Here is a 15,994-nt window from a genome sequence, read left to right as displayed (position 1 = left end):
GCTTGGGAGACATCTCACTTCTGCCTTTCATCTTAGGTCTGCCTTATGGATGGGAAGAAGCCTACACAGCAGATGGAATCAAGTATTTTATCAAGTGAGTAGCTTGGGGGGAATGGCTGAGAGCTGGAAGAAAAGCACATCAGGCAGAGGGGAATGGTTTGGAGCTGAGGAAGAAGTTCTTCAGTCTGAGGGTGGGGAGACACTGGCACAGGTTGCCCAGGGAGGTTGTGGATGTCCCCTCCCTGGAGGTGTTCCAGGCCAGGCTGGATGAGGCCTTGAGCAACCTGGGCTGGTGGGAGGTGTCCCTGCCCATGGCAGGGGGTTGGAACTGGATGAGCTTCAAGGTCCTCTCCAGCCCAACCCATTCTGTGACTCTCTGGATCTATGAAAATTTCTTTTCTCCCAAACCCTTGTAGAAGTGACCTGCAGAGCACTGCAGCCCCAGCCCTGGGGAGCCAGGAGGAGCAGGAACACTTCCCTTCCCTTTCCTTTCCTTTTTTTCTTCAGTCACACTGCTCCCTTGTCCTGGACTCACCCCTTGCTGCCTCCAGCTAACCTGCAGAGATTTCCAAAGCCACAGAGGATGCTGCTGCATTCCAGCTCTAATCAAAGGGCAGCTTTTGCTTTCAGACAGATGTAGGTTACTCCCTGGGATTTAGACCAAAAAAAATTGTAGAAAAATAACTGAGGAAATGTAAGTGAATTAAAAGCCAATTTCAGAGCAATGGAAATGAATCCAAGAGCAACTATTAAAACAGAGCACTGCTCCCTTGGTCTCCATCTGTTGCTACAGAAAGGCTTTGCAGGACAGCTGGAAGGTTACGGTGGATGCTGGATGCTATCCTGGGTAGGACACTTGCAGTACTCCAGGTTTAGAACCATTTAATTGGGAACTGAGCTTGAAGGTGGCATTAACTGGCCAGAAGAGCAAAGCCTAGCAGCAGAACAGAGGAAACCTCACATGCTTGAAACATCCCTTCCCTCTTTTCCTTTCTGCTGTCTGCTTCCCATCCAGGGCCTTCTCCTGCTGACTCAGCATTAAGCCAGGTCTGCTGAGCACCCCCCAGAAATGCCTTTGGAGCTGTGCACTTGGCTGCTGAGCTGTTGCAGATGGGACTGTAAGGTGCAGGCAGCCACAGCAGGCTCTCAGCTGGCCTGGGTGGTTTCAGAAAGCACCACAGCAGCTTGGAGTGGCTCAGGGTGGAAGGGACCTCAGAGATCATCTACTCCAACCCCCCTGCCATGGGCAGGGACACCTCTCAACTAGACCTGGCCTTAAACACCTGTAGGGAGAGGGGCATCAGATGGCTTACAAGCTCCCCCCCAGCTGCTGCCATGACATCTGCATGGAGGAGTTCCTATGAGGAGGCTTTGCCAGGAATTTTTGCACACCTGATCATTGGGTGGTGGTGACTCAGGAGTGTTCTTCCCTGCTCTTAAGCTGCTCCTAGAATTCCAGGTGACAGTGCCTCAGCTTTTCCATCCTTGTTGCCTCCTGCAGTCTAGCCTGTAAAGTTCTGCCTGCCAGTCTTCCCCTGCTGCAGGGGAGGAAGATCTCCCCATTGTGATTGCAGAGGAGGGTGGGAGCTCCCCCTCTGTGACAACTGCCTGCAAACTTGTTTCCTTCTTCACAGAGCCTCCACACTGAGGTGGTGTGAGGAGCTCACTGGAATGGGAGTAGCTGGGCAGTGCAGTAAGGCATCTTGGCCATCAGTTTTAACTTTTTTTCAGTTTCCTTCTTTTGCTTTCATCCCTGCTCCCAAAAGCCCTGCAGAGCCCAAGCCAGGCTCTCTGTGAGAGACAGCTCATGCTCCTTACTGCCCTTGGGGTGTCTGTGGAGTCAGTCTGGGAAAGGTAACTACACAGAGCTAGGGCTGGGTGAGTCCCTGCTTTCTGACACTGAGTGCTGGAGATTTCAAGATGAAAATTCTCCCCAAGACTGAAAATAGCCTTTCCTGGGAGGAACTTAGCTTGAGGTGCATCCTCTCAGCAGGGTTCAGTCTAATTGTTTCAGTGGGGGTTAGCAGAACGGTTGGCACTTCACAGCCCTGCTACTGGTGCTGTCACCTCATTGTTCTCTTTGGCTGGGAATGTCAAATCTCCTCATTCTGAGGGGCTTAAGAGTATTTCAGCACCAGCCCACTCCCACCTATGCCAACAGATTTAAAAAAAAAAAGTGTTAGAATTCCCCAAGTGTGGCCACAGTGACACTGAGCTCTGGGGGAATTGTTGCCTGACTCTGCAGCCAGGCTGGGAGCCTGCACAGAGGCTGCAGTGACTCTGTGTGAATCCCCAGGACTAAGGACAATCAAATAGGCTTTTAATTAGTGGCTGCCTTCAGTTCCCACATTTATTGGGCCATCAAGTAGGTGAGTCCATAAATCTATATGCTATAAATCTCCATGCAGTAAACACCCCAGAATGGAATCTTAATAGCACAGGAGCTTGAGACAGCTTGCTCTGAGATTTCCATAAATATCGCTGAAGGGGGTGTAGCAATCTGAAGTGCATGAGAAATCAGAGTTTAAAAGAAGCAAACCAGCTGGCTTGTGTTACACACTGCACTGAAACCCACTTCTGTGCATGACTGACAGGACCCAAAGATGCACAGGGCTGGAGGGGAGCTCTCACTATCTGCTGGGGAAAGCTGCACCTCCTCCAGGAGCCCTCACCTTAAAGCAGGTTTGGAAGTCACCTCTTGGAGGCAGGAAGTCATTTCAGGCTCTCAGGAACTGGTTTCCCATCAGCCAGGTTGCTAAGATCAGTCACAAAGTCCAGGCAAGTGTGAGCAAAAGCCACTTGTGTGTCACAAACCTGGGGGTGCTGTGCTGGGCAGTAAGGTCATGTGCAGAGGTCTGCCCCCAGGCAGCAAGGAGAGACTCTCTGAGCTGCACCTCAGTGTGCTCTGCAGAAAAAGCCATTTCCAGCCTCTCTGACCTGCACAGGAAGGACAACAATGACAGAAGGAGACTAGGAGTTGGAGATCAGCTTTGCTGCTGCTAGAACTCTGCTGGAAAGCAAAGGTTGGATTTGGCCCCAGGTGTGATTTTAAGACACCCTAGTGTGCTTCAGGGAGCAGGCACTCTTCTGTCTGGCATGGAGCATCACCATCAGTCAGTCATGGCCAGAACCAGAGCTATGCCCCATCCAATAATGTGCAGTGGGAACACATCACTGGTGGGCTCTTTCCTCACCAGCTTGGCTTTGGTGCTTCTCTCCCTGTTTGTATCAGTCAGGTTGGTGAAGAGCTGAGGGTTTGAGCTCATTTTATCCAGGTGACAATGGAATGTAGCCTGCTGGGCTTGTCACAGTCCACTGCAGTTCCCAAACCTTCCAATGAAATCATAGAGAGGTCTTGGTTGGAAGGGATGGGTGGAGGTCACCTCCTTCAACATCTGTTGAGAACTAAGTTCTCCAGAGCCCTGTCAAACCAAATCCTGAGTATATGCAGGGCCGCTTCCAGCCCCTCACATTCTGTGATCCTGTGAAGCCAGAGCAGTGCAGCAGTGCAGTCAGAAAGGCTATCCTAGCTCTGAGCAGATCTGGTGAATCAGTGACTTCTGGGTTTGATTTTCAAGTAGGAGAAGGAGTCTGCTGAGAGCTGCCCTCCCAGTGCAGCATCCTGTGCGCTGGTTTGGCACTGGTGCTGCAGAATCCCTTAGGAATAGACTCCAATCCCATAGCTGGGACACTAAGTTTTTTATTTCCCCGCTCCCCATTCTAGTTAATCTCTTCCATCCTCCCACTGAGTTCACCTTTAACATATGGCAGCTCTGTCTCCTGAGGCTGGCATCTAAAATTAGGTAGGGCCTTGCTGTGCTCCCTCCCACTGCCACCCACCCCTTGCATATGCAGGCAGTTGGTGAGGACCAGCTGTGGCTTTGCCCCCCCCAGGCACTGCCTGCTAGGATCCAGCTGTGCCCCATTGGCTGTTACTGCCTTCAGGAACCTTTAGCTTCACTTGCATTGGCCTGAAGGGCAACTGAGAAGTTCCCAACTGTTTTAAACTTTTGGGATCTTTGCCCCTCAGATGTCTTAGGGTCAATATAGTGCTAGGGTGAGAGGGGATGGATTGAAGTGGGAGGAGGGCAGATTGAGACCAGAGATGAGGAAAAAATCCTTGGCAGTGAGGGTGGGGAGGCAGTGGAACAGGTTGCCCAGGGAGGGCAGGGGTGCGCTCTGCCATTGCCCTCATCCTCTCGCTGGTGGCCCTTCCCCAGCCTTCCTGGGGACTCCCACTCAACACAAGCCAAATTCTGTCCCTCCTGTCCCAGGCAGCTCCACTGCCTGCTTTGTCACTCTGAAGCACACAACACTTCCATGTGAAACCTCTGCTTTGTAGGTAAGCTGCTACCAGAGAGCCCTAAATCCAGGAGTGATTCTTAGACAGACTGCTGCAGGCTACCCCTACATCCAGGATTGCTCTTTCCCCTTTTTTATTGACAGAATTGGGTGGGTTGGAAGGGACCCCAAAGATGCTCCAGTTCCAACCCCCCCTGCAATGGGCAGGGACACTTCCCACTAGAGCAGGTTGCTTGAGGCTTCATCCAGCCTGCCCTTGAACACCTCCAGCTATTTGGGCTTAGTGCTGGTGTTTGGGCTTAGTGCTGGTGTTTGGGTTTATTACTGATACTTGAGGTTACTGCAGATATTTGGTTTTGTTGTTGATGTTTGGGTTTACTGCTGGTACTTGGCTTTATTGCTGCTGTTTGGGTTTACTGCAAGTGTTTGGGTTTACTGCTGCTGTTTGGGTAGGTATTTGGGGTTGTGGCTGATCTTTGTGTTCACTGCAGCTCTCTGGCTTGTAGGGAATTCAGCTCCTCTGTCTTCCACTGAAATCATTTTGCATGACTGTAACGTAAAACAATCTCAGATGTAAAAGTGGGAACCTTGGCACTGGGTTTTATGATAACATGAGCTTGTAATACAAGAACGTTAAGACCTTAAGCTGCTTTTGCTTGGGCACTTGGGTGTTTGGTTGGTTGGTTGTTTGGTTTTTCCTGAGAGGTTGTTTGTTTTTTAATGTCAAGACCCAAACTGCAGAAACATTCTTCCAGCTTCCACAGATCCTGCATACTCTGCCCAGGTTCTGCCCTGCCACATCAGGCTGATGGTGAAGTTTCTTCTGGGAGAAAATACATGAAGCTGAAAGAATGTTTTTGGTTTTGTTTTTTTTTTTCTCTAGACCTCCAAATCCCTCTGACAGCAGTGAGCTCCTTTGTGTTACCCCTGCTGGGGCATTTCCTTCTTGCACCCTCATCAGCACAGCTCTGAGTCTCACCTGCCAGGCAGGAGCAGGGCTGGAAATGAGATGTTCAGACCCCTACTAAACTCTCCTTTGTGAGGGCAGGATTTGGCACATGTGGAGTAAATCATGGCCACCACTCTACACCTCCTGTCTTCCTGAGGCTGGACTGGGGGCTGGGCAGAGCCAGCAGCAGCAGAGCAGTGCTCAGCAGGGTGGCTGCCTCCTGACACTGCTCAGGGTTTAATCAGTTTCATCAAGGAATAAAGAGCAAGGGTGTCTGCTAGGGTGTCACTTTCTGTGCCTCAAGCTTTCATTCATACTCAAGCAAAATCTGTGACCCCACAGGGCAATGCAAAAACACTTCTGTGGCCTTAGGGCACTGGTCCAGGAGGTGACAAGTGCTCTTGATCCCACTGCAGTCAATAAAGGTTTAAGGTCACTGCCACCTTCCAGGACCTGCCCAGCATCTCCTGGGGTACTGTTAGGTGTCAGATGTTCCCAAATTCACAGATTGCATCGGGTTGGAAGGGAGCCTCCAAGCTCATCTTGTCCAACCCCAGTTCCAGTGTCTCCCCACCCTCACTGTGCAGAACTTCCTCCTGCTGTCCAACCTAACCCTGCCCTGCTCCAGTTTCAAACCATTGAAAGAGACAGAAGCAGCTGCTGATGTATTTCCAGCTCAGATGGCTCTGTTTCCTAACAATAAATCTGGCTCCCCTCTGAGAGCAGGGACTTGTTGGGAAACCTCAAAATCTTCCAATCTTGTTAATTGCTCTGAAAATGTGAAATTAATCTTTTGAGCAGGGAGCTGGGGGTGTTCAGTCTGGAGAGGGGGAAGCTGAGAGAGACCTCATTGCTCTCTACAGCTCCCTGAAAGGAGGCTGCAGGGAGCTGGGGGTTGGGCTCTGCTCCCCAGTGTCAGGTGATAGAAGGAAAGGCAATGGCCTGAAATTGTGCCAGGGGAGGGTTAGGTTGGAGAGGAGAAAAAATTTCTTTGCTGCAAGAGTGGTCAGGGATTGGCACAGACTGCCCAGGGAGGTGGTGGAGTCCCCATCCCTGAAGGGGTTCCAGAAACCTGTGGCCATGGCACTTGGGGACAGGGTTTGGTGGCCGTGATGGGGTTGGGTTGATGTTGGACTGGAGGATCTTAGAGGGCTTTTCCAACCCAAACAGTTCTGTGATCAGCAAATGGCAAAAAAGGATTTTATATTTCAAATTTCCAACTATCCCTTTGGTGTTCAAACCAAAGTTTCAGTAATGAAGCAGAACCCAGGGGCAAGTCTGAATTCCCTCTCACTTTTCTTGCTGGTCCCAGCACACAAACCAGAGAGGATGCAGTCCTAATGCAAGAATGTTCTGCAAACCACTAAATCTGGGATTATCTCTTGGGACTGATTATGTCAAAGCTCTTTAGCCACAGCACTTTTGGAGAGCTAAAAATATAGAGCCAAGGGGAGGGGGTTTCGGGGGTGGTTTATGCACTTATTCTGCACCTACATAATCTGTGTGTATTGTGTGTGTCTGCCTGCACCCTGAGCTGGGCTATCTGGACTTAGTGTTTATTTATAAGAGGTCTTTTCCTAGTAAGGATTTTGGCAGAGGGTTTAAAACCAACTCCCCCAGTAGGAGGGTTCAGGAGATAAAGTCTGGTGCAAGTTACAAAGATGTGAGTTCAGCTCAGGAGCGTTTGCAGCACCAATTAAGAGCTCTGCTTTGAAGAAGAGAGTAAGAAAATGGTCATTTCACCTTCACAAAACCTTTCTCTGTTCTCTAGCATGTACAGGACCCTCCCCCGCAAAGCCTGTTAGTTCCAAGCCTGGAAGTGCTTGAAGCCAGGCTGGATGGGGTCTTGAGCAGCCTGGGCTGGTGGGAGGTGTCCCTGCCCATGGCAGGGGATTGCAACTGGATGAGCTTGAAGGTCCCTTCCAACCCAAACTGTTCTGTGACACAAGAGCAAAATTTGGCCTCATGTATACTGGAAATAGCTGCAGACTAGTCCTGGCCTCTCTTACCTGTGACTAAACCATGTCAGTCCCTCAGCCACAGGGAGCTGTCACCCTGCTTTCAGGCTGCAGGCAGCCTGTGAGAAGCTGGGAGAGGAGCTGCTGGTCTCCCATGGTGCCTGTTCCACACACAGGATTCCTCAGCTACTTGTCATGAACTTAGATTACAAAATCCATCTTTGCACTGACTTGACTGCAAAAACTGTGAATTTATTAGCAAGATTTGTTGGGTTTTTTGAAGTGAAAAGAAGCTATTTCCTGTACCAAGAACACATTATTCCAGAAGGCAGAAGAGGCTGTGTCTTGCCCACACACAGTATGGTCCCATGCATGCTACCAGTCAGAAGGTGTACACTGTTCTCACCCCCAAACTGGGAGGCTGTTCCATTTCTCTGGCCTTACCAGCCTTGAGCAGCTTCTTTCCATTCATCTAGAAGCTTGAGCAGCTTGGGCTGTGTGCAAGTGCAGGGTTTCAGCCCTAAAAGGTCCTGCTGACTCCCTCTGTTCCATGGGTAAAGGCTGTGGAAGCAGGACTGGGTCCAGAGGACATGTGAGGAACATCCTTGTTTGGATTTACTCTGTGAAGAAAGGCTGAGAGCCCTGGGGCTGTTTAGCCTGGAGAAGAGAAGGCTGAGAGGGGGCCTGATCAATGTCTATCAATAGCTGAGGGGTGGGGGTCAGGATGGAGGTGCCAGGCTCTGGTTGGTGGTGCCCAGTGATAGGACAAGGAACAAAGGGTACCAGCTGGAACCGAGGAGGTTCCACCTCACCATGAGGAGACACTTCTGTGTGGTGAGGGTGATGGAGCCCTGGAGCAGGCTTCCCAGAGGGGTTGGGGAGTTTCCTTCTCTGGAGACTTTCAAACCCCATCTGGATGTGTTCCTGTGTGACCTGCCCTAGGTGATCCTGCTCTGGCAGGAGGGTTGGACTCAATCGCAACAGGTCCCTTCCAACCCCTACCACTCTGTGACTCCTCAGCCTTTGTCTCCAAGAAGAGGAGTGCCCCAGTGATGCTGGAGCACCAGTTCATGTCCTACCAGAGTGCATTTCCCCAGGCTGATGCCACAGTTGGTCAGCGTCCTCCTGGCCAGGATGCCTCAGGCTTTGGCTGCTGTGCTGGCAATGTTCATACCTCTTGCTGGAGTTCTGTAAGACTCTGCTGGGCTGCTCACTCTTGCTGGGTTAATTCTCTACAGCCCTGTGAATGACCAGGAAGTGTCACCAGCCTCTTCCAACAGCACTGTCCCTAGTGGCTGGGGAAATGGGACCTCCAGCCCCACTCCAGCACCCTCAAGGCTCCATTTGGTTGGTGAAAATCTGCTGGCTGTCAAGAAACAGAGAGTTCTGACCTGAAAGCATTGTCTGCTCGCTGCAGCCCTGGAGCACACCTGGCATGTCTTGGTTGGAGGCTGCTGAAGCTCTTTGGGGTTGCTAAAAGCATTTCTTGTGTCTTTTCAGCCACGTGACGCAGACAACCTCCTGGATCCATCCTGTCAGCAGCGCCCTGAGCTTCCTCTGCTCTGAGGAAGAGGAGGATGCAACCAGAGAGCTTCCTGGGGCCAAGAGCTGAGGAGCTGTGCTGCCAGGGAGTAGTCTGTGTAGTTCCCATTCCTTAGGACACACTTTTGCACCTAGCCACTTCCTAGTCTCGTGTGATAGCACCTGGCACCATTTCTCCCCTTCCAGCCAGAGGAGGTTCTGCCGGTTTGGGGCTGGGTGTGTTGCTGCCTGCTACAGAAGAGGCAGGAGCTGCAGAAGCCTCCCTTCAGCCCTGAACCTGTCCCAATTTGGTCTGCAGGGATCAGTCTTTCCCAGTCTTTTCCAGTCTTTTCATGGCTTCCCTGTTGGCTTAGCATCCCTGACCTGGAGTGGAGCTTTGACCAGCGTCAGAGTTAAGAGGGGACCCTTGGTGGGAATTCCAGGGAGGTGAATTCCAGGTAATGGTTCCCAGAACCATGGACTGAAAGCTGCAGGGTGAGGTGCTTGGGATTCACCCAGTGCTGCTGGTAGTGAGGGAGGGGCCTTGAACTGCTGAAGAGGGGTTTTGGTTTATCCTTTTATGGCAGAAATTTGCCGATAAGTTTTGCTAATTGAAACTCAGCAACTTATTACAAGACTTGGAGCCCTGGTGACATTTACAAGAAACACTTCTGGTGTTTGGTGGCTGAGCTGTGGAACACTGAGCCTTTGATAAGCTGTCAAGTGAAAAGAAACAGTTTTGGTAGAGGGACACCATCCTCTGTCAACAATGTGAGGCAAGAATGAGAATTCTTCTACTTTTGTGCTCTGCTGAACTCAGAGAGAGATGCATCAAATCCTTCAGGGGAAGCTGTGAAGTTTCAAGTACAATGAAACCTGTGAAACCACCTCCAGGATCAGCAGAAATCAGTCACCTCCTCAAAGCTGGTCTTTAAGTAGAACAAAATAATTTTGTAGGCATTGGTGATGATTTAAAGAGGAGAAAGAGAGTGCTGGGGGGTGCTGGTGCAAGCTGAGGAGCAGGGTTCCCTGCCCCCAGCAGCAGGGGGGGTTGTCAGTCTCATTGCTCACAGCACAAGGCATGCTCTCAGCTTTGTCAAACACAGAATCACAGAATGGGTTGGGTTGGAAGGGACCTGAAAGCTCATCCAGTTCCAGCCCCCTGCCATGGGCAGGGACACCTCCCTCAAGGTCTCGTCCAGCCTCCAATAGCAGTGCAGCAAAACTTTGGGAGCCTTGGTTCACTTCTGTGCTCCCGGGCCTTATGGCTTGTCCATACCTCCAGCTCCAAAAAGCATCAACCTGAGCTTCAGCTGCTGCAGAGGAGCCACAGCCACCCCAGCTCAAACAGACACCTGCCAGCCTGCCCAAGATGTTTAGCAGCTTAAAGACGTTGATGGAGTTAATGAGAATTAGGCACCTAACCTCCTTAGATGCTGCTATAAATGCTGCTGGGCATGGGTAGGTACCTAACTACCTTGGTAAGTCTCTGCCCTCACTGCTTGCAATGACAGCAAGACCAAAAATCAAACCCTGCTGGAGGGAGCCTAGCCTTTGACCTCTATAACCAGCTTTAACCAGCTGTAACCTTTCCCTGGGGATTGCTTTCATGGAACACTAAAGTGATCTCTTCCAGCTTGTCCCAGCATCTTTCTTGATGTCTTGATTCCATCCAAAGCCTGATGCTGATGCCTCCCTGATCCCTTCCACCCCCGGTGGCCTGAGCAAACCAGGAGCACTGAGCTCTGCAGGGCTGGTGGAGCTCCCAGTCCGAAATGCAGTTTCTAATCTCCAGACTGTGCCTCTGGGGACCCAGGCTGGGCACTGTAATTAGTCACTGTGGGGCTCTGTGGTGCAAGTCAGAGCCAGTGCTGCATAATTGATGGCATGGGATGAGCAGGAGCAGAGGAGCCCTGCCTGTCACTCAGCTCCTCTTATCCCTGCAAATTAGTTACAAAAGCCTGGTAGATAATCAAGATCCAGAGCAAGAGGAAACACTGGGCACACTGCTGAGAAGGAGCAGAGCTCTCCCTGCCAGGCTGTTCCCAGCCAGAGCTGCTTTGGGACACCGGTGCTGGGCTGCTCTGCTGCCCTTGGGGACACACCAAGACACCTGCTACGGTCCCGGGGAGCCCAGGGAGAGCAGCCATCCCCAGCTCCACATGGGTCCTGGCTGCTTTTTATCTTGCTCCCTCCTTCCTGATGTTTATTCATGAGCTGGGGTGCCGAGGAGATGAAAAGGCAGCTAGCAGGCTTCTCCCTGGAGCCGCCACTTGCAGTGGCAGCACGTTTGCAGGGAAGCCTCCCTGCTCCTCCGGGCTGACACGCCGGGGAACGCTGTGGCTCCTCTGCAGCCCCCAAGGCAGCCATCAGCCCTGACGCCGGGGCACCGGCAGAAGGCACTGAACCCAATCTGCTTGGTAGGATCCAGAGTCAGAGTGAAATCCTCCCTTTCTTGGAGAACCCAGAGGAATACTGGGATGGCTCTGCTCGGTGCCAGGCTGTTCTGCTGGGCTTCGTGGCAGCCACCTGAGCAGCTGTAGAGCAGTGTCTGGAACCCAAGGGGCAGGGCAATGTGGGCTGCTCCCACTCGGGTTGGAGCAGAGCAAAATTCCTGCTGCAGGGAACCTGGCTGGCAGCTTTGTGTTGCAACAGGCAATGGCAGCTGCTGGAGCAGAAATAACCCCAAGTCTGAACGAAAGCAAAGAGGCTTTGGGGAGGCACCAGCTCAGGAGAGCTGCTGCTATCCTGCCACAGCCTGGCTTCGTGCCCAGGGCTGGCCAGGAGCAGGCTGCCAGGGGGCTCAGGTCTGTGTGTGCAATGTCCCTTCACTGCCAGGGTGCTCAGGGCTCTCTGTACAATGTCCCTTCACTGCCAGGGTGCTCAGGGCACTCTGTGCAATGTCCCCTCACTGCTCAGGTCTCTATGTGCAATGTCCCCTCACTGCCACGGTGCTCAGGGCACTCTGTGCAATGTCCCCTCACTGCTCAGGGCACTCTGTGCAATGTCCCCTCACTGCTCAGGTCACTGTGTGCAATGTCCCCTCACTGAGAAGCAGCAGCTCCACCCCTGGAGCACCCCCAGCCTGCAAAAGAAAAGCTAAATCAGGCTGATTTTAAAAAACGATTTTATTTTTTCATTTTGAGGAGAACTGTTCTGAGCATTGGAAAGAAATCAGAGCTCCTGCCCAGTTACACAACTGCCAAGATTAAAGCGAATGTTTTCTCAGGCAGTCTGCAAAGTCTCCTCAGAGCTGCCTGTGCTGCTGCCTTCTCAGGAGGGGGCTGCACTCTGCATCCTCTGCATGAACCCAAAGTGCATCACTGTCTGTAACTGCAGTGTGTCAGAGCTACAGAATCCCCTCTGGTGAGCTCCACTGAGTATTTCACTCTGATGGAACTCACAGGCACCTCCAGGTGACAGCCAGCCCCACCTTTACAGTTCCTTTTCGTGAGGAGACAGTGGCATGGACCATGAGGGATCCTGACCCTGATGCCAAGAACACAGCAATCCCATGGATCCCTTGGATCTCAAAGCCCAGTCTGTGGCAGTGAGATCCAGCACCTGAGGCCCTGCAACAGCCCAGGGAGAGTGAACTGTCCTGGTGGAGATTACTCAGGAGCTACTTACTAATCTTAGCCTCTGACTGACTTCCAAAGGACCTCAGTGCAGCTCAGAGGTAAACTAGTTTCACCTTCTGGTAACTCGGAGTAACCAAAGTGTTTTCTTGCAGGACAGTGTCCTGTGCAGGTTGCTTGACCCACTCTGATGGGTGGGCATGGCCCAGCTCCCAGCAGGCATCCAGGACCAAACCCCCAGGGGTTCCAGGCAGCTCAGATTTCCTGATGGGCTATGATGAGGTTGTTTGTGCAGAAAACTGCCCAGCAGCCCTGCCAGGCTCAGCATTTGATCATACATTAATCTGAGTGCATCAAATGGGTGAGGAAACATCTCCATGCACACCTTCAAGAGCAGCAACAGCAATTCAAACTGTTTGCTCCATGCAGCAACAAGCCCCAGGTTCCTCTGCTTGCAGCCTTTGGTGATGACACCTGGAAAGAAAGGTGGCTGCAAATGGGATAGCTGTTAACTAGCTGCATGCCAGCGCCTTTGGAGCTTTCCTGGGAAACAAGAACATTGCAGAGGAGTAGCTGAGAGTTCCTAGAAGAAACAACAGCCCTCATAAGGTAAAGCCATCAGGCAGAGCTCCACTGGAGCCCTGGAATTCACATCAGCAGATGGCTTTGGATGTCTGTGCTTGGGAAGGAGACTAACTTCTTCCCTTAGGGAAGCGGGGGGGGATGGGGGGAAAGGAGAGAAAAGAAGAGGGAGGAAAAGGGAGAAAGGAGAGGGGGGAAGAGGGAAAAAGAAGAGGGGAGGAAGAGGGAAAAAGAAGAGGGCAGGAAGAGGGAAAAAGAAGAGGGCAGGAAGAGGGAAAAAGAAGAGGGGCAGGAAGAGGGAAAAAAGGGGGGAGGAAGAGGGAAAAAGAAGGGGGGATGAAGGGGGAAAAAGAAGAGGGGAGGAAGAGGGAAAAAGAAGGGGAAACAAGAAAAGGGGGAAAAGGGGAAAAGGGGGAGGAAGAAAAAAAAATTGGGTGGGAGAAGGAGGGGGAAAAGTGTTGTGGAGAAGACAGCACCTCCAAAGTACATTCGTTTCTGAGCCGAGGAGCTCGGTGCCGCTGAAGTGAAGGCAGCCGCCCGTGGCTTTCAGCCCAGCTCCTGCAGGCAGCCTGCAGACAAACTCCTCTCCTTTTCTGGCCAAGTGCTGAGGGCTGGGAGCGAAGCAGTGGCGAAGAGAGGATTGTTTTGGTGGCTGCCCTGTAGTCAGAGATCTTTAAGTGATAGAGGACTTCAAAATAATCCTGCACTGAATTTCTAGTGATTTTTAGGAGCTACAAATAACTTACTCCTTACAGAGACAAAAAACCTTCTCCCCCCACTCTTGTTTAACAACTTCCTAGCTCATGGAAGGGGGAACAAAGCTGGGGAGCTGAGGTGGTTCAACTACAAGGCTTGGAAAACAAAAACTGGTAGATGAGCTCTTCTCCTCCACCCAGGGTCACAAACCAGTGCCAACTGAGCAGCTTTGGCAGCCTTTGCATGCTTGATGTGACAGCCTGGAAAGGTAACCAGGCTGGCTGGAGCCCCACTGCCATGCACCCTGTGTCAGAGCAGACATTAATTGCACAGAGCATGGAGTTTTTCCTAGATTCCATGTGTCACAGCACTTGGTTTCCCCAGTGAAGCGTGGGCAGGACAGTCTTCCAACACCACTGCGAACATCTGCTCTGAGTTACCAAAATTCCAGCTGAAAAACAAATATTTCCACTCTAAATCAACCCAAACATTAGCCTGAGTGTTGTAACAGATGCAGAATGGTCCTGGCTGGCTCTGCCCTGCGGTTTGGCTCTCCTGGAAATTGCTGTGAATGTATTTATTTACACACTTCAAGAAACCCACTCTCGAAATGGCTCTTGAAGCTTGCTTGGAACACTCCTGATGTTAGCTCAGAGCTGACAGACTGTCTCATGAGCTGCAGATGCTACCCATTAGCTCAGCCCTGCTTGCAGCTTTCCAGATAAACCTGGTCTTGAGCAACCCTTGAGGTCCTCCTGCTTCAAGTGTTGTGAGCACTTCAGCACAGTGTTCCTAGAGATGATGCCTGAGGTTGTGCAAGGGGCAGCTTTTGCTTTGGTTTTTATTCATCCTCTTCTGATGTCCATTGGGGCTGGTTTTTTTTTTTTCTCCCCACATTGTTACTGCTGCTGTTCATCTGCAGTTTCCATGCCACAGCTGTTGAAGAATATTTTTGTTGTTCAGTGATCAGAATTTAAGTAGACATTTAAAAAAAACCCAATATTTCAAATGTTCTGCAAGTGTGAAGCTCTCTGAAACCTGATGATTGTCCCCTGGCTTGAGGTGGTCAAGGCCAGGCTGGATGAGGCCTCGAGCAGCCTGGGCTGGTGGGAGGTGTCCCTGCCCATGGCAGGGGGTTGGAACTGGGTGAGCTTTAAGGTCTTTTCCAACCCAACCCATTCTAGGGGCTAAATAAATCATAAGAGATATTGATTTGTCTGGAATAGAGAAATTAGGCTCATTAACCCTGAGACATGGAAGAAGGCTTTGTAGGAGCCCTCCTGGTTAATGGCCACCCCTTGTGAGGAAGATGTTGTGCTGGGGCAGGAGCTGCAGGGCTTTCAAGTGCTTAATTGCATTAGGCTGCATCTGAGCAGCTCTGCCTAAAGATGCTTCCCTGCTCTGAAATATTTCCTGAACTGAAGTAGGGTGCTGTAAATAACAACAAAACTTTGCGGGGGGGGAGGAGAGCAGACCTTTTGGGTTCTCCCTCCTTGCACAAAACAGACTTTGGGAGGAGGAACCAGGCTGTGTTTTGAGGGTGAGGTTTTGTAGTTGTTAATCATTGCATGTCTCAAAGGCTGGGAGGAAAAGGAGTGTGTGTGGACTAAATATAACCCTGCCTTTGAGGAGCTGGGGAAGGGGAGCTGCAGGCCACTCACCCAGCCCACAGGCAATGGGAACACATGGTCCAGCCACGGGGGGGGTGATGGCAAATGGAGCTCTTGGAAGAAGCAAGAGAGCCCAGCTCATGCTGGAGCTGATCGCCAGGCTGGGGGGACTTAGGAGGCTGTTAAAGGGAGCAGAAAGCATAGTGTGGGGGGATCAGCCAGAGGCACAGAACCACTGGATGGTTTGGGTTGGAAGAGACCTCTCAGATCATCCAGTCCCACATCAACCCAACACCACCATGGCCCCAAGAGCCATGGCCACAGTTTTCTGGAACCCCTCCAGGGATGGGGGCTCCACCATCTCCCTGGGCAGCCTGTGCCAATCCCTGACCACACTTGCAGCAAAGAAATTGCTCCTCATCTCCAACCTAACCTTCCCCTGGCACAATTTCAGAGCATTTCCTACCACCTGAGGTGTAACAGCTTAAAAAAAAAAAAAAAGAAAAAAAAAAGCAGAAGAGAAGAGGTTGCAGCCCTCTCCAGCAGCCTAGGAGTGTGTGTTCTGTGCAGGATGTCTGTTTGCAGCACCTTCTATATGCAGCAGGCTGTATCCCTTTTCTGCCATTATACATTTGCTTCATCTATATTGTTAATTAGACCTAATTTAGGCCTCCAAATCTCATTAAAATGCTGATTAGTGATGTTGGCAAGCAGCCATCTCAAAAGCCTCTGTTTCTTCCTTTGATAAGTTTACAACTGCTATAAAAACATAAAAAAAGAAATAAATAACTAAGCTCA

At 51.2% G+C, this 15,994-nt stretch overlaps 1 protein-coding gene across 1 annotated transcript in view; it reads left to right on the top strand.

Annotated features, from left to right (window-relative positions):
• STXBP4 (syntaxin binding protein 4) overlaps positions 1–8,821 on the top strand; it is a 53,309-nt gene extending 44,488 nt beyond the window's left edge. The window contains exons 21-22 of the mRNA XM_054393916.1: positions 37–94; positions 8,710–8,821. Coding sequence (XP_054249891.1) covers positions 37–94; positions 8,710–8,821 — 170 coding nt within the window. The remainder of the gene's footprint in view (positions 1–36; positions 95–8,709) is intronic.
• Positions 8,822–15,994: the final 7,173 nt, after the last annotated feature.

This window comes from Indicator indicator, chromosome 29 (genome assembly GCF_027791375.1).
Source record: "Indicator indicator isolate 239-I01 chromosome 29, UM_Iind_1.1, whole genome shotgun sequence".
Taxonomy (NCBI): Eukaryota; Metazoa; Chordata; class Aves; order Piciformes; family Indicatoridae; genus Indicator; species Indicator indicator.
This window is presented reverse-complemented; position numbering and strand designations above follow the sequence as displayed.